The sequence below is a fragment of the Crinia signifera genome, chromosome 7 (genome assembly GCF_055691185.1).
Source record: "Crinia signifera chromosome 7, ASM5569118v1, whole genome shotgun sequence".
NCBI lineage: Eukaryota > Metazoa > Chordata > Amphibia > Anura > Myobatrachidae > Crinia > Crinia signifera.
Window position 1 is genome coordinate 2,847,030 of NC_139223.1, and position 24,084 is coordinate 2,871,113.

At 45.8% G+C, this 24,084-nt stretch overlaps 1 protein-coding gene across 2 annotated transcripts in view; it reads left to right on the plus strand.

The window, feature by feature from the left end:
• The first annotated feature begins 2,040 nt into the window (after window positions 1-2,040).
• Window positions 2,041-24,084, plus strand: part of MMP25 (matrix metallopeptidase 25) — a 55,627-nt gene continuing 33,583 nt past the window's right edge. Inside the window, exon 1 of one of the 2 annotated variants that reach the window (XM_083152231.1) lies at window positions 2,041-2,138. In XM_083152231.1, the coding sequence (XP_083008357.1) occupies window positions 2,112-2,138 (27 nt within the window). In that variant the 5' untranslated portion in view covers window positions 2,041-2,111. Of the gene's footprint in view, window positions 2,139-7,908; window positions 8,143-24,084 lie in introns of those variants that run through there. The other variant, XM_083152230.1, reaches the window with a different exon arrangement.

Consider the following 24,084-nt stretch of genomic DNA (forward strand, 5'->3'; position numbering starts at 1 on the left):
GTTCGATTTAGCCGGTACAGACCATTAAAAAACGGTACTGTACCGGCTAAATCGGTACAGTTGGAGGGTATGCCTTATACACATAATACCCACAGTAGTAGTAACCAAAGAAATTTGCATAACCCACATAATGCCCACAGTAGTACACATTGCCCATGACTGCGCTGATTAATGAAATATATGACACTTGTATATTTGTGTGTGACTAAGGGAGGGATATAACGCATATGTACTGAGGCTGGATGTATGAGGCATATCACGCTGCACGGTGTACTGAGGCTGGATGTATGAGGTATATCACGCTGCACGGTGTACTGAGGCTGGACGTACGAGGTATATCACGCTGCACGGTGTACGGAGGCTGGATGTATGAGGTATATCACACTGCACGGTGTACTGAGGCTGGATGTATGAGGTATATCACGCTGCACGGTGTACTGAGGCTGGATGTATGAGGTATATCACACTGCACGGTGTACTGAGGCTGGATGTATGAGGTATATTACGCTGCACGGTGTACTGAGGCTGGATGTATGAGGTATATCACGCTGCACGGTGTACGGAGGCTGGATGTATGAGGTATATCACGCTGCACGGTGTACTGAGGCTGGGTGTATGAGGTATATCACGCTGCACGGTGTACTGAGGCTGGATGTATGAGGTATATCACGCTGCACGGTGTACTGAGGCATATCACGCTGCACGGTATACGGAGGCTGGATGTATGAGGTATATCACGCTGCACGGTGTACTGAGGCTGGATGTATGAGGTATATTACGCTGCACGGTGTACTGAGGCTGGATGTATGATGTATATCACGCTGCACGGTGTACTGAGGCTGGATGTATGAGGTATATCACGCTGCACGGTATACGGAGGCTGGATGTATGAGGTATATCACGCTGCACGGTGTACTGAGGCTGGATGTATGAGGTATATTACGCTGCACGGTGTACTGAGGCTGGATGTATGAGGTATATCACGCTGCACGGTATACGGAGGCTGGATGTATGATGTATATCACGCTGCACGGTGTACTGAGGCTGGATGTATGAGGTATATCACGCTGCACGGTATACGGAGGCTGGATGTATGAGGTATATCACGCTGCACGGTGTACTGAGGCTGGATGTATGAGGTATATCACGCTGCACGGTGTACTGAGGCTGGATGTATGAGGTATATCACGCTGCACGGTGTACTGAGGCTTAGTGTATGAGGTATATCACACTGCATGGTGTACTGAGGCTGGGGCCGGGATGTATCAACGCTTACCGCTGCGCTGACATCCCGTTTTCGAGGCTTTTGTCCTTCTTCCTGATGTATCAATAATGTTTCACATTTTTCATTTCCGCATTTTGAAAGTCTCGCAGTGTTCCCGCAGCGAAGTATACTTACATTGGTCTGAATGTAAGTTGACGTCCTGTGATATGTATTAATATTCGTGATGCCCTTTGTTGTTTCGCCAAGTTTGACTGGCGGTATTGGTCTGGAGAGGAGGCGGGACCTGGGTGTAAGTTGGAGGTGTGGAGGGGAAAACACATCCCCCGGGTGCCTGAGCCAAGGGACAGCTTCTTTGACATGTGGGTGTCTGACCAGGGGCAGGAGGTCAGGATGAAAGACCTCTGCTGCTGGGAGCCTGAGCGGGTAGTGAGGCGGCATGCTGCGAGAGGTAGGGAGTGTGGGACCGGCGCCGGGTGACGGGTCGGAGCATTCTCCTGCCGGCTGGAGGGGGGAGGAGTGCAGGACTGCTGCCGGGAGCCTGAACGGGTAGTGAGGCGGCATGTTGCGAGTGGTAGGGAGTGTGGGACCGGCGCCGGGTGACAAGACAAGGGTCAGAGCAATCTCCTGCCGGCTGGAGGGAGGGAGGAGTGCAGGAGATTGCTCCGACCCCTGTCTTGTCACCCGGCGCCGGTCCCACACTCCCTACCACTCGCAACATGCCGCCTCACTACCCGTTCAGGCTCCCGGCAGCAGTCCTGCACTCCTCCCCCCTCCGAGGGAGAACAGACACAAAAAAAAAAAAAACCTCGAAAAAATATCGGAGGAGGGCACAGTATACGCAGCCCAGAAAAAAATACTACATAAAGCGGAAAGTCCCGCAAAACGGATGCGATACAGGCACGAAAAAAAACAGGTAACACCCACGAATATTGATACATCCCGCCCTGGATGTATGAGGTATCTCACGCTGCACGGTGTACTGAGGCTGGATGTATGAGGTATATCACGCTGCACGGTGTACTGAGGCTGTATGTATGAGGTATATCACGCTGCATGGTGTACTGAGGCTGGATGTATGAGGTATATCACGCTGCACGGTGTACTGAGGCTGGATGTATGAGGTATATCACGCTGCACGGTGTACTGAGGCTGGATGTATGAGGTATATCACGCTGCACGGTGTACTGAGGCTGGATGTATGAGGTATATCACGCTGCACAGTGTACGGAGGCTGGATGTATGAGGTATATCACGCTGCACGGTGTACCGAGGCTAGATGTATGAGGTATATCACGCTGCACGGTGTACTGAGGCTGGATGTATGAGGTATATCACGCTGCACGGTGTACTGAGGGTGGATGTATGAGGTATATCACGCTGCACGGTGTACTGAGGCTGGATGTATGAGGTATATCACGCTGCACGGTGTACTGAGGCAGGGTGTATGAGGTATATCACGCTGCACTGTGTACTGAGGGTGGATGTATGAGGTGTATGACGCTGCATGGTGTACTGAGGCTGGATGTATGAGGTGTATCACGCTGCACGGTGTACTGAGGCTGGATGTATGAGGTATATCACGCTGCACGGTGTACTGAGGCTGGATGTATGAGGTATATCACACTGCACGGTGTACTGAGGCTGGATGTATGAGGTGTATCACGCTGCATGGTGTACTGAGGCTGGATGTATGAGGTATATCACACTGCACGGTGTACTGAGGCTGGGTGTATGAGGTATATCACGCTGCGTGGTGTACTGAGGCTGGATGTATGAGGTATATCACGCTGCATGGTGTACTGAGGCTGGATGTATGAGGTATATCACGCTGCGTGGTGTACTGAGGCTGGATGTATGAGGTATATCACGCTGCATGGTGTACTGAGGCTGGATGTATGAGGTATATCACGCTGCATGGTGTACTGAGGCTGGACGTACGAGGTATATCACGCTGCACGGCAACCGCTGGTGCAGACAGTAATGTAATGAGTGGCCATGCTGTATAATGAAGGGTCTCTGGGCACTTGTACATCACAATATACAGGGACATTACTCATGTTATTCCCAGCACTGAGCCCCCTGCAGACAATCGCTTTACTATCCTGGGGGGAGACAGACTGGGAACTGGGAGCTTTGATCACCCACCCACCCAACAATTCCAGATCCGCAGCCGCCCCCAGTACAGAGAACACAGAGATACCAGGATGGGGGAGACAGGGATCACACACTCTGATGCATTGTATGTCAGACCCCCCTACCTCCGCCCAAGGCCTATCTGTGGGTGGGATCACAGAAGAAGTGGGTGGGGGGGGGGGGGGGGGTCTTTGATGTGACATTATTTGGGGGTTGAGGTTAATAAGAGAAATGGTCACTAGTCTGTTTCCCATCACCCCTATCTTGACCCCCCCGGGACATGATAATTATAATGTTATCACTGCTATTGGCGGTTTGCAGGTATGTATCACATGACACAGGTAGTGAAAGTGATGTCACTAGTATGATCACATTGCTGGGACCCTGCAGCGGTACTGTGCTAAATGCGCGAGCCAGGAGCGGTGTAAGAGAGGAGAGGGCCCATGTTCCGTGCAGTGCAATATAATCAGGCTTCATGTAAGAATCTCTGGGAGACATGGCAGCCTGTACCTGGGTCTCCTCTACTGTGCAAACACAAGTCACCAGGAACATGGCTGCCACACCAATTCTCCCGGGACTTTTGCAGCGCCGGGCCACCAGCAGACACAGGACTGTGGCAATGGGTGACGGTGAAGGGTGGTGGTGTGAGACCACCTGACCACATCGCACACCTGGCACATATTCTATATACTCCTTTATGTCCAACACACTTTCTTCACCAAATATTTTCCGTGGGACAGATATCTTATTACATAATAGCGATGACATCACACAATATAGTCATTAATAATCCATTCAGTGTACCCTCACCTCACCACTCCCTGACTCCATATCACCCCACACCCCACCACCCCCTGCCTCCATATCCCCCCACACCTCACCACCCCCTGCCTCCATATCCCCTTACCCCTCACCACTCCCTGACCACATATCACCCCACCACCCCCTGCATCCATATCCCCCCACACCTCACCACCCCCTGCCTCCATATCCCCTTACCCCTCACCACCCCCTGCCTCCATATCCCCTCTCACCTCACCACCCCCTGCCTCCATATCCCCTCTCACCTCACCACCCCCTGCCTCCATATCCCCCTCTCACCTCACCACCCCCTGCCTCCATATCCCCCTCTCACCTCACCACTCCCTGCCTCCATATCCCCCTCTCACCTCACCACCCCCTGCCTCCATATCCCCTCTCACTTCACCACCCGCTGCATCCATATCTCCCCATCACCTCACCACCCCCTGCATCCATATCTCCCCATCACCTCACCACCCCCTACCTCCATATCCCCACACCTCACCACCCCCTGCATCCATATCTCCCCATCGTCTCACCACCCCCTGCATCCATATCTCCCCATCACCTCACCGCCCCCTGCATCCATATCTCCCCATCACCTCACCACCCCCTGCATCCATATCCCCCCACACCTCACCACCCCCTGCATCCATATCTCCCCACACCTCACCACCCCCTGCATCCATATCTCCCCACACCTCACCACCCCCTGCATCCATATCTCCCCATCACCTCACCACCCCCTGCATCCATATCTCCCCACACCTCACCACCCCCTGCCTCCATATCTCCCCATCACCTCACCACCCCCTGCATCCATATCTCCCCATCACCTCACCACCCCCTGTATCCATATCCCCCCACACCTCACCACCCCCTGCCTCCATATCCCCACACCTCACCACCCCCTGCATCCATATCCCCACACCTCACCACCCCCTGCATCCATATCTCTCCTCTCACCTCACCACCCCCTGCCTCCATATCCCCCACAACCTCACCACCCCCTGCCTCCATATCCCCCACAATCTCACCACCCCCTGCATCCATATCTCCCCATCGCCTCACCACCCCCTGCATCCATATCTCCCCATCACCTCACCACCCCCAGCCTCCATATCCCCCCACACCTCACCCCCCCTGCATCCATATCTCCTCTCACCTCACCACCCCCTGCATCCATATCTCCACATCACCTCATTACCCCCTGCATCCATATCTCCTCTCACCTCACCACCCCCTGCATCCATATCTCCACATCACCTCATTACCCCCTGCATCCATATATCCACGCCACAGTGATTAAACAAAGTGGGTAGAAACGAACAGACAGAGGTAGGAGGGCAAGCTTACAATCAATAGGGATACCCTACCTGCATCCATATATCTTTCTCACTGCATCCACATCTCAAGGGGAGGTTTCAGGTACATGGAGTGTTCAATAAATGGAGTCTCGGGTACAGGAAGACTCAAGTACAGAGAGGGGAGGGGTGGTTTCAGGTACCAGAGGGGTCTATAGTACAGTAAATGTGGGATATCAGGAAGTAAATGGTGATTTAAGGTGTTGGGAGAGGGGTCTCAGTTACAGGAGGCATCTTAGAAGTAAGAGAAAAGGGGTGGTTTAAGGGACAGGAGGTTTCAGTTATGGGAGGAGTCTCAGGGACTGAGTAGAGGTCTCAGGCATAGGAGATATCTCGGCTAGAGAAGAGGACGTTTTAGGAAAAGGAGCACAGGATCTCAGTGACTGTGTGGGTCTCAGATGTAGGAAGGATCTGAGGTACAGGTGGGAAGACCTCACGTATAGAAGAGGTTTCATGGGGGGTTTCAGTAATAGGATGGGGTTTGGGGACCTCAGGTTTAAGGGGGCACATTAGGGACAGGTGGGAAAGTAGTGGAGTCTAAGGTATAGGAAGAGTCTGAGGTTCAGAGAGGATGGTCTCAGCTATAGGAGAGATCACTGGACTTGGAGAGGACTCAGGAACTGGGGGATGACTCAGGTATAGCAGGGGTCTCAAGCATATGAGATTTACAGAATGGGTCTCTGAGACAGTTGGGGTCTCAGGAATACTGTAGGTGGAATCTCATGGTCAAGGAGATGTCTCAGCTATACAAAGGTTCTCAGGGACAAGGGGACTCAGGTATATGAAGCATCTGAATTACAAGGTGGAAGGTCTCAGGTAAAAGAAAGATCTGAGGTACAGGGGGAAGATCTTTTGTATTTGAGAGGTTTCAGGTAATTTGGGTCTTGGAGAGAGTATCAGGTTCAGGAAGCACCATGGGGACAGTGGGAAGGTCTTTGGTACAGTGGGTTCTCAGATATAGAAAGTGTCTCAGGTATATGAAGGGTCTGAGGTACAAGGCAGAAGGTCTGAGTTATAGAAAAGATCTTTTAAAGAGAGATTTCAGGAAGGTCGTTAGGTATAGGATGGGCCTCAGGGACAAGCCAGAAGATCTCAGGGATGGGAAGAGTCATACGGAGGTCTCAGGCATAGGAGGGATCTCCAGGAATCTCATTTATAGTATGGGTCTCAATGACAAGGGGGGGGGGTGGGGGGGAGTCGAGTATAGAGGTCTGCAGGAGAGGAGGGGAGGTCTCTGTTATAGGTGAAGTCTCAGGGAGAAGGGTTCTCTGGAATAGGTGGGGTTTCTCTTATAGGATGTGTCTCAGGTTCATGAGGCATCGTAGAGTCAGAGAGAAGGTAGGTTCCAAGCTATAGAAAGGGTCTCAGGGTCAAGATGGAAAGTCTCAGACACAGGAGGGGATGGTCTCAATGGTATTCATCAGAGGTCTCAGGTAGAGGAGGGATCTCCAGGACAGTAGGGGAAGGTCTCAGTGGTATTAATAAGAGGTCTCAGACACAGTGCGGTCTCAGGTATAGGAAGGGTGGGGTCTCGGGTACAGGAGGGGTCTCGGGTACAGGAGGGGTCTCAGGTAAATGGACTCTCAGGGACATGGGGGGGGGGGTCTCCGGTGTAGGAGGGGTTTCAGGGACATGGGGTCTCAGGTACAGGAGGGGTCACAGGAACATGGGGGAGAAGGTGACAGGTACCCACCCCATGTGATACAGCAGGGACCCGGTGGGGGAGGGCAGCGGAGAAGGTGGGGCAGGAAGTGCAGCTGGTGCTGATGGAGAGCGGACACTACAAAGCGCAGACGGAACAAGACGCAGATGCGCGAAGGGAGGAAGATCAGAGAGTGCCGGGGCACAGAAAGAGAGAGAGTGCCGGAGAATACGGAGGGAGTGCCGGGGCATAGGGAGAGAGAGTGCCGGGGCATAGGGAGAGAGAGAGCGCCGGAGAATACGGAGGGAGTGCCGGGGCATAGGGAGAGAGAGTGCCGGAGAATACGGAGGGAGTGCCGGGGCATAGGGAGAGAGAGTGCCGGGGCATAGGGAGAGGGAGTGCCGGGGCACAGGGAGAGAGAGTGCCGGGGCATAGGGAGAGAGAGTGCCGGGGCATAGGGAGAGAGAGTGCCGGGGCATAGGGAGAGAGAGTGCCGGGGCATAGGGAGAGGGAGTGCCGGGGCATAGGGAGAGGGAGTGCCGGGGCATAGGGAGAGGGAGTGCCGGGGCATAGGGAGAGGAGTGCCGGGGCATAGGGAGAGGGAGTGCCGGGGCATAGGGAGAGAGAGTGCCGGGGCATAGGGAGAGGGAGTGCCGGGGCATAGGGAGAGGGAGTGCCGGGGCATAGGGAGAGGGAGTGCCGGGGCATAGGGAGAGGGAGTGCCGGGGCATAGGGAGAGGAGTGCCGGGGCATAGGGAGAGGGAGTGCCGGGGCATAGGGAGAGGGAGTGCCGGGGCAGGGTGCATGGAGAGACAGCCCGGGCTGGGGGCTCAGAGGGTGGAGACTGACCGGTAGTTTCCCATCTGTCCCGGGTGACTGCAGAGCGGATGCTGACCATGATCATCGCCTGGATGCTGTGCGGGTGTCTGGGGACAGCGGGGAGTAACCCGAGTGCCCGGGACATCAGCAAGGGAGTGGTGAGACCGCTGCACTGAGATATACTGTATACCATTGTGTGCTGCACTGATACCTCTGCTATATACCACTGTGTGCTGCACTAATACCTCTGCTATATACCACTGTGTGCTGCACGGATATATACTGTATACTATATACCTCTGCTATATACCATTGTGTGCTGCACTGATACCTCTGCTATTTACCACTGTGTCCTGCACTGATACCTCTGCTATATACCACTGTGTGCTGCACTGATACCTCTGCTATATACCACTGTGTGCTGCACTGATATATACTGTATACTATATACTATACACACACACACACACACACACACACACCACTGTGTGCTGCACTGATACCTCTGCTATATACCACTATATAACGCACAGTGCTGCACTGATACCTCTGCTACACATATACCAGTGTGTGCTGCACTGATACTTCTGCTACATATATACCACTGTGTGCTGCACTGATACCTCTGCTACATATATACCACTGTGTGCTGCACTGATACCTCTGCTATATACCACTATATAATGCACAGTGCTGCAGATACCTCTGCTATATACCACTGTGTGCTGCACTGATACCTCTGCTTATATACCACTGTGTGCTGCACTGATACCTCTACTATATACCACTGTGTGCTGCACTGATATATACTGTATACTATATACCACTGTGTGCTGCACTGATAACTCTGCTATATACCACTGTGTGCTGCACTGATACCTCGTCTATATATATACACCACTGTGTGCTGCACTAAAACCTCTGCTATATACCACTATATAATGCACAGTGCTGCACTGATACCTCTGCTATATACCACTATATGCTGGACAGTGCTGCTACTGACACCTCTGCTATATACCACTGTGTGCTGCACTGATACCTCTGCTGTACACCACTGTGTGCTGCACTGATACCTCTGCTATATACCGCAATATACTGCACAGTGCTGCTACTGATACATTGTATACACCCTGCTCTATACTACTATATACTGCACAGTGCTGCTACTGATACATAGTATACACGCCTGCTGTATACTGCACAGTGCTGGTACTGATACATTGTATACATGCCTGCTATATACTACTATATACTGCACAGTGCTGGTACTGATACATTGTATACACACCTGCTATATACTGCACAGTGCTGCTACTGATACATTGTATACATGCCTGCTATATACTACTATATACTGCACAGTGCTGCTACTGATACATTGTATATATGCCTGCTATATACTGCACAGTGCTGCTACTGATACATTGTATACACGCCTGCTATATACTACAGTGCTGCTACTGATACATTGTATACACGCCTGCTATATACTGCAGTGCTGCTACTGATACATTGTATATATGCCTGCTATATACTGTACTACACAGTGCTGCTCCTGATACATTGTATACACGCCTGCTATATACTACACAGTGCTGCTACTGATACATTGTATACACGCCTGCTATATACTACACAGTGCTGCTACTGATACATTGTATACACGCCTGCTATATACTGCACAGTGCTGCTACTGATACATTGTATACACGCCTGCTATATACTGCACAGTGCTGCTACTGATACATTGTATACACGCCTGCTATATACTGCACAGTGCTGCTACTGATACATTGTATACACGCCTGCTATATACTGCACAGTGCTGCTACTGATACATTGTATACACGCCTGCTATATACTGCACAGTGCTGCTACTGATACATTGTATACACGCCTGCTATATACTGCACAGTGCTGCTACTGATACATTGTATACACGCCTGCTATATACACTACACAGTGCTGATACCGATACATTGTATACACGCCTGCTATATACTACACAGTGCTGCTCCTGATACATTGTATACACGCCTGCTATATACTACACAGTGCTGCTACTGATACATTGTATACACACCTGCTATATACTGCACAGTGCTGCTACTGATACATTGTATACACGCCTGCTATATACTGCACAGTGCTGCTACTGATACATTGTATACACGCCTGCTATATACTGCACAGTGCTGCTACAGATACATTGTATACACACCTGCTATATACTGCACAGTGCTGCTACTGATACATTGTATACACACCTGCTATATACTGCACAGTGCTGCTACTGATACATTGTATACACGCCTGCTATATACTACACAGTGCTGCTACTGATACATTGTATACACGCCTGCTATATACTACACAGTGCTGCTACTGATACATTGTATACACGCCTGCTATATACTACACAGTGCTGCTACTGATACATTGTATACACGCCTGCTATATACTACACAGTGCTGCTACTGATACATTGTATACACACCTGCTATATACTACTATATACTGCACAGTGCTGCTACTGATACATTGTATACACACCTGCTATATACTACTATATACTGCACAGTGCTGCTACTGATACATTGTATACACGCCTGCTATATACTGCACAGTGCTGCTACTGATACATTGTATACACGCCTGCTATATACTACACAGTGCTGCTACTGATACATTGTATACACGCCTGCTATATACTACTATATACTGCACAGTGCTGCTACTGATACATTGTATACACACCTGCTATATACTACACAGTGCTGCTACTGATACATTGTATACACGCCTGCTATATACTACTATATACTGCACAGTGCTGCTACTGATACATTGTATACACACCTGCTATATACTACTATATACTACACAGTGCTGCTACTGATACATTGTATACACGCCTGCTATATACTACTATATACTACACAGTGCTGCTACTGATACATTGTATACACACCTGCTATATACTACACAGTGCTGCTACTGATACATTGTATACACGCCTGCTATATACTACTATATACTACACAGTGCTGCTACTGATACATTGTATACACACCTGCTATATACTACACAGTGCTGCTACTGATACATTGTATACACGCCTGCTATATACTACTATATACTGCACAGTGCTGCTACTGATACATTGTATACACGCCTGCTATATACTACTATATACTACACAGTGCTGCTACTGATACATTGTATACACACCTGCTATATACTACACAGTGCTGCTACTGATACATTGTATACACGCCTGCTATATACTACTATATACTACACAGTGCTGCTACTGATACATTGTATACACGCCTGCTATATACTGCACAGTGCTGATACTGATACATTGTATACACGCCTGCTATATACTGCACAGTGCTGCTACTGATACATTGTATACACGCCTGCTATATACTGCACAGTGCTGCTACTGATACATTGTATACACGCCTGCTATATACTGCACAGTGCTGATACTGATACATTGTATACACGCCTGCTATATACTGCACAGTGCTGATACTGATACATTGTATACACGCCTGCTATATACTGCACAGTGCTGCTACTGATACATTGTATACACGCCTGCTATATACTGCACAGTGCTGCTACTGATACATTGTATACACGCCTGCTATATACTGCACAGTGCTGATACTGATACATTGTATACACGCCTGCTATATACTGCACAGTGCTGATACTGATACATTGTATACACGCCTGCTATATACTGCACAGTGCTGCTACTGATACATTGTATACACGCCTGCTATATACTGCACAGTGCTGCTACTGATACATTGTATATATGCCTGCTATATATTACTATATACTGCACAGTGCTGCTACGGATACATTGTATACACACCTGCTATATACTGCACAGTGCTGCTACAGATACATTGTATACACGCCTGCTATATACTACTATATACTGCACAGTGCTGCTCCTTATACATTGTATACACGCCTGCTATATACTACACAGTGCTGCTACTGATACATTGTATACACGCCTGCTATATACTGCACAGTGCTGCTACTGATACATTGTATACACACCTGCTATATACTACTATATACTGCACAGTGCTGCTCCTTATACATTGTATACACGCCTGCTATATACTACTATATACTGCACAGTGCTGCTCCTTATACATTGTATACACGCCTGCTATATACTACACAGTGCTGCTCCTGATACATTGTATACACGCCTGCTATATACTACACAGTGCTGCTACTGATACATTGTATACACGCCTGCTATATACTGCACAGTGCTGCTACTGATACATTGTATACACGCCTGCTATATACTACACAGTGCTGCTACTGATACATTGTATACACACCTGCTATATACTGCACAGCGCTGCTACTGATACATTGTATACACGCCTGCTATATACTGCACAGTGCTGCTACTGATGCATTGTATACACACCTGCTATATACTACACAGTGCTGCTACTGATACATTGTATACACGCCTATATACTGCACAGTGCTGCTACTGATGCATTGTATACACACCTGCTATATACTACACAGTGCTGCTACTGATACATTGTATACACGCCTGCTATATACTACACAGTGCTGCTACTGATACATTGTATACACGCCTGCTATATACTACACAGTGCTGCTACTGATACATTGTATACACGCCTGCTATATACTGCACAGTGCTGCTACTGATACATTGTATACACGCCTGCTATATACTGCACAGTGCTGCTACTGATACATTGTATACACGCCTGCTATATACTGCACAGTGCTGCTCCTGATACATTGTATACACGCCTGCTATATACTACACAGTGCTGCTACTGATACATTGTATACACGCCTGCTATATACTACACAGTGCTGCTCCTGATACATTGTATACACGCCTGCTATATACTACACAGTGCTGCTACTGATACATTGTATACACGCCTGCTATATACTGCACAGTGCTGCTACTGATACATTGTATACACACCTGCTATATACTACTATATACTGCACAGTGCTGCTCCTTATACATTGTATACACGCCTGCTATATACTACTATATACTGCACAGTGCTGCTCCTTATACATTGTATACACGCCTGCTATATACTGCACAGTGCTGCTACTGATACATTGTATACACGCCTGCTATATACTACACAGTGCTGCTACTGATACATTGTATACACACCTGCTATATACTGCACAGCGCTGCTACTGATACATTGTATACACACCTGCTATATACTGCACAGTGCTGCTACTGATGCATTGTATACACACCTGCTATATACTACACAGTGCTGCTACTGATACATTGTATACACGCCTGCTATATACTGCACAGTGCTGCTACTGATACATTGTATACACGCCTGCTATATACTACACAGTGCTGCTACTGATACATTGTATACACGCCTGCTATATACTGCACAGTGCTGCTACTGATACATTGTATACACGCCTGCTATATACTGTACTACACAGTGCTGCTCCTGACACATTGTATACACACCTGCTCAGTGCCAGATTAAACCTTCGGGGGGCCCGGGGTACTTTAGCCAGGGGGGCCCCCTTGCACTTGTCACTACTGGCCGCACACTGCATGGGAGAATATTACACTGTCAAAACACAGAGTAAAGGCAGTATAAACTTGGTCAATGGGTAACTGTGTGTGTTACACACATATATACATACACACATACCATATGAAAAGCCTGTGTTTGTCCCTTTGCACCTTACTCTGTAGGAGACCTCACAGTTCTAGTGCTGCCTTTCATTAAAAACCCTCCCATGACTGAGCTGCTGCTGCTGTTCTCCATGGGCATGTAATGAGCTCCACCAATTAGAGCTCAGGACAAACCTCTCAGCCTCTGCCCTCTGGTTTAAAGTGTCATGGGACTTAGTCAACTCCCAGTAATGCACTGCACACTTGTGCAATCAGTGTGCCTTGGCTCCTGATGCTCAGCACCATTAATCATTGTCACATTGGCAGATAGGTGAAGCTGCAGCACTACCCCACTCCCATGCACAAAACCTTTAGCTAAATTTTTTTTTTAAATACATGCCAACCACAGGGGGCCCCTAGCTAGTGGGAGGCCCAGGGGCACTGACCCCTTGTGTCTCCATTATAATCCGGCCCTGCACCTGCTATATACTACTATATACTACACAGTGCTGCTACTGATACATTGTATCCACACCTGCTATATACTACTATATACTACACAGTGCTGCTCCTGATACATTGTATACATGCCTGCTATATACTACTATATACTACACAGTTCTGCTACTGATACATTGTATCCACACCTGCTATATACTACTATATACTACACAGTGCTGCTACTGATACATTGTATCCACACCTGCTATATACTACTATATACTACACAGTGCTGCTACTGATACATTGTATACATGCCTGCTATATACTACACAGTGCTGCTACTGATACATTGTATACACGCCTGCTATATACTACACAGTGCTGCTACTGATACATTGTATACACGCCTGCTATATACTGCACAGTGCTGCTACTGATACATTGTATACACGCCTGCTATATACTACACAGTGCTGCTCCTGATACATTGTACACACGCCTGCTATATACTACACAGTGCTGCTACTGATACATTGTATCCACACCTGCTATATACTACTATATACTACACAGTGCTGCTACTGATACATTGTATCCACACCTGCTATATACTACTATATACTACACAGTGCTGCTCCTGATACATTGTATACATGCCTGCTATATACTACTATATACTGCACAGTGCTGCTACTGATACATTGTATACACACCTGCTATATACTGCACAGTGCTGCTACTGATACATTGTATACACGCCTGCTATATACTACTATATACTGCACAGTGCTGCTCCTGATACATTGTATACACGCCTGCTATATACTACACAGTGCTGCTACTGATACATTGTATACACACCTGCTATATATACTACACAGTGCTGCTACTGATACATTGTATACACGCCTGCTATATACTACACAGTGCTGCTCCTGATACATTGTATACACGCCTGCTATATACTACTATATACTGCACAGTGCTGCTACTGATACATTGTATACACGCCTGCTATATACTACACAGTGCTGCTACTGATACATTGTATACACGCCTGCTATATACTACACAGTGCTGCTACTGATACATTGTATACACGCCTGCTATATACTGCACAGTGCTGCTCCTGATGCATTGTATACACGCCTGCTATATACTACACAGTGCTGCTACTGATACATTGTATACACGCCTGCTATATACTACACAGTGCTGCTCCTGATACATTGTATACACACCTGCTATATACTGCACAGTGCTGCTACTGATACATTGTATACACACCTGCTATATACTACTATATACTGCACAGTGCTGCTACTGATACATTGTATACACACCTGCTATATACTACTATATACTGCACAGTGCTGCTACTGATACATTGTATACACACCTGCTATATACTACTATATACTGCACAGTGCTGCTACTGATACATTGTATACACACCTGCTATATACTACTATATACTGCACAGTGCTGCTACTGATACATTGTATACACACCTGCTATATACTACTATATACTGCACAGTGCTGCTCCTGATACATTGTATACACACCTGCTATATACTACTATATACTGCACAGTGCTGCTCCTGATACATTGTATACACACCTGCTATATACTACTATATACTGCAAAGTGCTGCTACTGATACATTGTATACATGCCTGCTATATACTACTATATACTTCACAGTGCTGCTACTGATACATTGTATACACGCCTGCTATATACTGCACAGTGCTGCTACTGATACATTGTATACACACCTGCTATATACTACACAGTGCTGCTACTGATACATTGTATATATGCCTGCTATATACTGCACAGTGCTGCTACAGATACATTGTATACACGCCTGCTATATACTACTATATACTGCACAGTGCTGCTCCTTATACATTGTATACACACCTGCTATATACTACTATATACTGCACAGTGCTGCTCCTGATACATTGTATACACACCTGCTATATACTACACAGTGCTGCTACTGATACATTGTATACACACCTGCTATATACTACACAGTGCTGCTCCTGATACATTGTATACACACCTGCTATATACACTACACAGTGCTGATACCGATACATTGTATACACGCCTGCTATATACTGCACAGTGCTGGTACTGATACATTGTATACACGCCTGCTATATACTGCACAGTGCTGCTCCTGATACATTGTATACACGCCTGCTATATACTGCACAGTGCTGCTACTGATACATTGTATACACGCCTGCTATATACTACACAGTGCTGCTACTGATACATTGTATACACGCCTGCTATATACTACACAGTGCTGCTACTGATACATTGTATACACGCCTGCTATATACTGCACAGTGCTGCTACTGATACATTGTATACACGCCTGCTATATACAACACAGTGCTGCTACTGATACATTGTATACACGCCTGCTATATACTGCACAGTGCTGCTACTGATACATTGTATACACGCCTGCTATATACTGCACAGTGCTGCTACTGATACATTGTATACACGCCTGCTATATACTACTATATACTGCACAGTGCTGCTACATTGTATACACACCTGATATATACTACACAGTGCTGGTACTGATACATTGTATACACGCCTGATATATACTACTATATACTGCACAGTGCTGCTACTGATACATTGTATACACACCTGATATATACTACACAGTGCTGGTACTGATACATTGTATACACGCCTGATATATACTACTATATACTGCACAGTGCTGCTACTGATACATTGTATACACGCCTGCTATATACTGCACAGTGCTGCTACAGATACATTGTATACACACCTGCTATATACTGCACAGTGCTGCTACTGATACATTGTATACACACCTGCTATATACTGCACAGTGCTGCTACTGATACATTGTATACACGCCTGCTATATACTACACAGTGCTGCTACTGATACATTGTATACACGCCTGCTATATACTACACAGTGCTGCTACTGATACATTGTATACACGCCTGCTATATACTACACAGTGCTGCTACTGATACATTGTATACACGCCTGCTATATACTACACAGTGCTGCTACTGATACATTGTATACACACCTGCTATATACTACTATATACTGCACAGTGCTGCTACTGATACATTGTATACACACCTGCTATATACTACTATATACTGCACAGTGCTGCTACTGATACATTGTATACACGCCTGCTATATACTGCACAGTGCTGCTACTGATACATTGTATACACGCCTGCTATATACTACACAGTGCTGCTACTGATACATTGTATACACGCCTGCTATATACTACTATATACTGCACAGTGCTGCTACTGATACATTGTATACACACCTGCTATATACTACACAGTGCTGCTACTGATACATTGTATACACGCCTGCTATATACTACTATATACTGCACAGTGCTGCTACTGATACATTGTATACACACCTGCTATATACTACTATATACTACACAGTGCTGCTACTGATACATTGTATACACGCCTGCTATATACTACTATATACTACACAGTGCTGCTACTGATACATTGTATACACACCTGCTATATACTACACAGTGCTGCTACTGATACATTGTATACACGCCTGCTATATACTACTATATACTACACAGTGCTGCTACTGATACATTGTATACACACCTGCTATATACTACACAGTGCTGCTACTGATACATTGTATACACGCCTGCTATATACTACTATATACTGCACAGTGCTGCTACTGATACATTGTATACACGCCTGCTATATACTACTATATACTACACAGTGCTGCTACTGATACATTGTATACACACCTGCTATATACTACACAGTGCTGCTACTGATACATTGTATACACGCCTGCTATATACTACTATATACTACACAGTGCTGCTACTGATACATTGTATACACGCCTGCTATATACTGCACAGTGCTGATACTGATACATTGTATACACGCCTGCTATATACTGCACAGTGCTGCTACTGATACATTGTATACACGCCTGCTATATACTGCACAGTGCTGCTACTGATACATTGTATATATGCCTGCTATATATTACTATATACTGCACAGTGCTGCTACGGATACATTGTATACACACCTGCTATATACTGCACAGTGCTGCTACAGATACATTGTATACACGCCTGCTATATACTACTATATACTGCACAGTGCTGCTCCTTATACATTGTATACACGCCTGCTATATACTGCACAGTGCTGCTACTGATACATTGTATACACACCTGCTATATACTACTATATACTGCACAGTGCTGCTCCTTATACATTGTATACACGCCTGCTATATACTACTATATACTGCACAGTGCTGCTCCTTATACATTGTATACACGCCTGCTATATACTACACAGTGCTGCTCCTGATACATTGTATACACGCCTGCTATATACTACACAGTGCTGCTACTGATACATTGTATACACGCCTGCTATATACTGCACAGTGCTGCTACTGATACATTGTATACACGCCTGCTATATACTACACAGTGCTGCTACTGATACATTGTATACACACCTGCTATATACTGCACAGCGCTGCTACTGATACATTGTATACACGCCTGCTATATACTGCACAGTGCTGCTACTGATGCATTGTATACACACCTGCTATATACTACACAGTGCTGCTACTGATACATTGTATACACGCCTGCTATATACTACACAGTGCTGCTACTGATACATTGTATACACGCCTGCTATATACTACACAGTGCTGCTACTGATACATTGTATACACGCCTGCTATATACTGCACAGTGCTGCTACTGATACATTGTATACACGCCTGCTATATACTGCACAGTGCTGCTACTGATACATTGTATACACGCCTGCTATATACTGCACAGTGCTGCTCCTGATACATTGTATACACGCCTGCTATATACTACACAGTGCTGCTACTGATACATTGTATACACGCCTGCTATATACTACACAGTGCTGCTCCTGATACATTGTATACACGCCTGCTATATACTACACAGTGCTGCTACTGATACATTGTATACACGCCTGCTATATACTGCACAGTGCTGCTACTGATACATTGTATACACACCTGCTATATACTACTATATACTGCACAGTGCTGCTCCTTATACATTGTATACACGCCTGCTATATACTACTATATACTGCACAGTGCTGCTCCTTATACATTGTATACACGCCTGCTATATACTGCACAGTGCTGCTACTGATACATTGTATACACGCCTGCTATATACTACACAGTGCTGCTACTGATACATTGTATACACACCTGCTATATACTGCACAGCGCTGCTACTGATACATTGTATACACGCCTGCTATATACTGCACAGTGCTGCTACTGATGCATTGTATACACACCTGCTATATACTACACAGTGCTGCTACTGATACATTGTATACACGCCTGCTATATACTGCACAGTGCTGCTACTGATACATTGTATACACGCCTGCTATATACTACACAGTGCTGCTACTGATACATTGTATACACGCCTGCTATATACTGCACAGTGCTGCTACTGATACATTGTATACACGCCTGCTATATACTGTACTACACAGTGCTGCTCCTGACACATTGTATACACACCTGCTCAGTGCCAGATTAAACCTTCGGGGGGCCCGGGGTACTTTAGCCAGGGGGGCCCCCTTGCACTTGTCACTACTGGCCGCACACTGCATGGGAGAATATTACACTGTCAAAACACAGAGTAAAGGCAGTATAAACTTGGTCAATGGGTAACTGTGTGTGTTACACACATATATACATACACACATACCATATGAAAAGCCTGTGTTTGTCCCTTTGCACCTTACTCTGTAGGAGACCTCACAGTTCTAGTGCTGCCTTTCATTAAAAACCCTCCCATGACTGAGCTGCTGCTGCTGTTCTCCATGGGCATGTAATGAGCTCCACCAATTAGAGCTCAGGACAAACCTCTCAGCCTCTGCCCTCTGGTTTAAAGTGTCATGGGACTTAGTCAACTCCCAGTAATGCACTGCACACTTGTGCAATCAGTGTGCCTTGGCTCCTGATGCTCAGCACCATTAATCATTGTCACATTGGCAGATAGGTGAAGCTGCAGCACTACCCCACTCCCATGCACAAAACCTTTAGCTAAATTTTTTTTTTAAATACATGCCAACCACAGGGGGCCCCTAGCTAGTGGGAGGCCCAGGGGCACTGACCCCTTGTGTCTCCATTATAATCCGGCCCTGCACCTGCTATATACTACACAGTGCTGCTACTGATACATTGTATCCACACCTGCTATATACTACTATATACTACACAGTGCTGCTCCTGATACATTGTATACATGCCTGCTATATACTACTATATACTACACAGTGCTGCTACTGATACATTGTATCCACACCTGCTATATACTACACAGTGCTGCTACTGATACATTGTATCCACACCTGCTATATACTACTATATACTACACAGTGCTGCTACTGATACATTGTATACATGCCTGCTATATACTACACAGTGCTGCTACTGATACATTGTATACACGCCTGCTATATACTACACAGTGCTGCTACTGATACATTGTATACACGCCTGCTATATACTGCACAGTGCTGCTACTGATACATTGTATACACGCCTGCTATATACTACACAGTGCTGCTCCTGATACATTGTACACACGCCTGCTATATACTACACAGTGCTGCTACTGATACATTGTATCCACACCTGCTATATACTACTATATACTACACAGTGCTGCTACTGATACATTGTATCCACACCTGCTATATACTACTATATACTACACAGTGCTGCTACTGATACATTGTATCCACACCTGCTATATACTACTATATACTACACAGTGCTGCTCCTGATACATTGTATACATGCCTGCTATATACTACTATATACTGCACAGTGCTGCTACTGATACATTGTATACACACCTGCTATATACTGCACAGTGCTGCTACTGATACATTGTATACACGCCTGCTATATACTACTATATACTGCACAGTGCTGCTCCTGATACATTGTATACACGCCTGCTATATACTACACAGTGCTGCTACTGATACATTGTATACACACCTGCTATATACTACACAGTGCTGCTACTGATACATTGTATACACGCCTGCTATATACTACACAGTGCTGCTCCTGATACATTGTATACACGCCTGCTATATACTACTATATACTGCACAGTGCTGCTACTGATACATTGTATACACGCCTGCTATATACTACACAGTGCTGCTACTGATACATTGTATACACGCCTGCTATATACTACACAGTGCTGCTACTGATACATTGTATACACGCCTGCTATATACTGCACAGTGCTGCTCCTGATGCATTGTATACACGCCTGCTATATACTACACAGTGCTGCTACTGATACATTGTATACACGCCTGCTATATACTACACAGTGCTGCTCCTGATACATTGTATACACGCCTGCTATATACTACACAGTGCTGCTCCTGATACATTGTATACACACCTGCTATATACTTTACAGTGCTGCTACTGATACATTGTATACACACCTGCTATATACTACTATATACTGCACAGTGCTGCTCCTGATACATTGTATACACACCTGCTATATACTGCACAGTGCTGCTACTGATACATTGTATACACACCTGCTATATACTACTATATACTGCACAGTGCTGCTACTGATACATTGTATACACACCTGCTATATACTACTATATACTGCACAGTGCTGCTACTGATACATTGTATACACACCTGCTATATACTACTATATACTGCACAGTGCTGCTACTGATACATTGTATACACACCTGCTATATACTACTATATACTGCACAGTGCTGCTACTGATACATTGTATACACACCTGCTATATACTACTATATACTGCACAGTGCTGCTCCTGATACATTGTATACACACCTGCTATATACTACTATATACTGCACAGTGCTGCTCCTGATACATTGTATACACACCTGCTATATACTACTATATACTGCAAAGTGCTGCTACTGATACATTGTATACATGCCTGCTATATACTACTATATACTTCACAGTGCTGCTACTGATACATTGTATACACGCCTGCTATATACTGCACAGTGCTGCTACTGATACATTGTATACACACCTGCTATATACTACACAGTGCTGCTACTGATACATTGTATATATGCCTGCTATATACTGCACAGTGCTGCTACAGATACATTGTATACACGCCTGCTATATACTACTATATACTGCACAGTGCTGCTCCTTATACATTGTATACACACCTGCTATATACTACTATATACTGCACAGTGCTGCTCCTGATACATTGTATACACACCTGCTATATACTACACAGTGCTGCTACTGATACATTGTATACACACCTGCTATATACTACACAGTGCTGCTCCTGATACATTGTATACACGCCTGCTATATACTGCACAGTGCTGCTACTGATACATTGTATACACGCCTGCTATATACTACACAGTGCTGCTACTGATACATTGTATACACGCCTGCTATATACTACACAGTGCTGCTACTGATACATTGTATACACGCCTGCTATATACTGCACAGTGCTGCTACTGATACATTGTATACACGCCTGCTATATACAACACAGTGCTGCTACTGATACATTGTATACACGCCTGCTATATACTGCACAGTGCTGCTACTGATACATTGTATACACGCCTGCTATATACTGCACAGTGCTGCTACTGATACATTGTATACATGCCTGCTATATACTACTATATACTGCACAGTGCTGCTACATTGTATACACACCTGATATATACTACACAGTGCTGGTACTGATACATTGTATACACGCCTGATATATACTACTATATACTGCACAGTGCTGCTACTGATACATTGTATACACACCTGATATATACTACACAGTGCTGGTACTGATACATTGTATACACGCCTGATATATACTACTATATACTGCACAGTGCTGCTACTGATACATTGTATACACGCCTGCTATATACTGCACAGTGCTGCTACTGATACATTGTACACACGCCTGCTATATACTACACAGTGCTGCTACTGATACATTGTACACACGCCTGCTATATACTGCACAGTGCTGCTACTGATACATTGTACACACGCCTGCTATATACTACACAGTGCTGCTACTGATACATTGTATACACACCTGCTATATACTGCACAGTGCTGCTACTGATACATTGTACACACGCCTGCTATATACTACACAGTGCTGCTCCTGATACATTGTATACACGCCTGCTATATACTACACAGTGCTGCTACTGATACATTGTATACACGCCTGCTATATACTGCACAGTGCTGCTCCTGATACATTGTATACACGCCTGCTATATACTGCACAGTGCTGCTACTGATACATTGTATACACGCCTGCTATATACTACACAGTGCTGCTCCTGATACATTGTATACACGCCTGATATATACTGCACAGTGCTGCTACTGATACATTGTATACACGCCTGCTATATACTACACAGTGCTGCTACTGATACATTGTATACACGCCTGCTATATACTACACAGTGCTGCTACTGATACATTGTATACACGCCTGCTATATACTACACAGTGCTGCTCCTGATACATTGTATACACGCCTGCTATATACTACACAGTGCTGCTACTGATACATTGTATACACGCCTGCTATATACTGCACAGTGCTGCTACTGATACATTGTATACACGCCTGCTATATACTGCACAGTGCTGCTACTGATACATTGTATACACGCCTGCTATATACTACACAGTGCTGCTACTGATACATTGTACACACGCCTGCTATATAC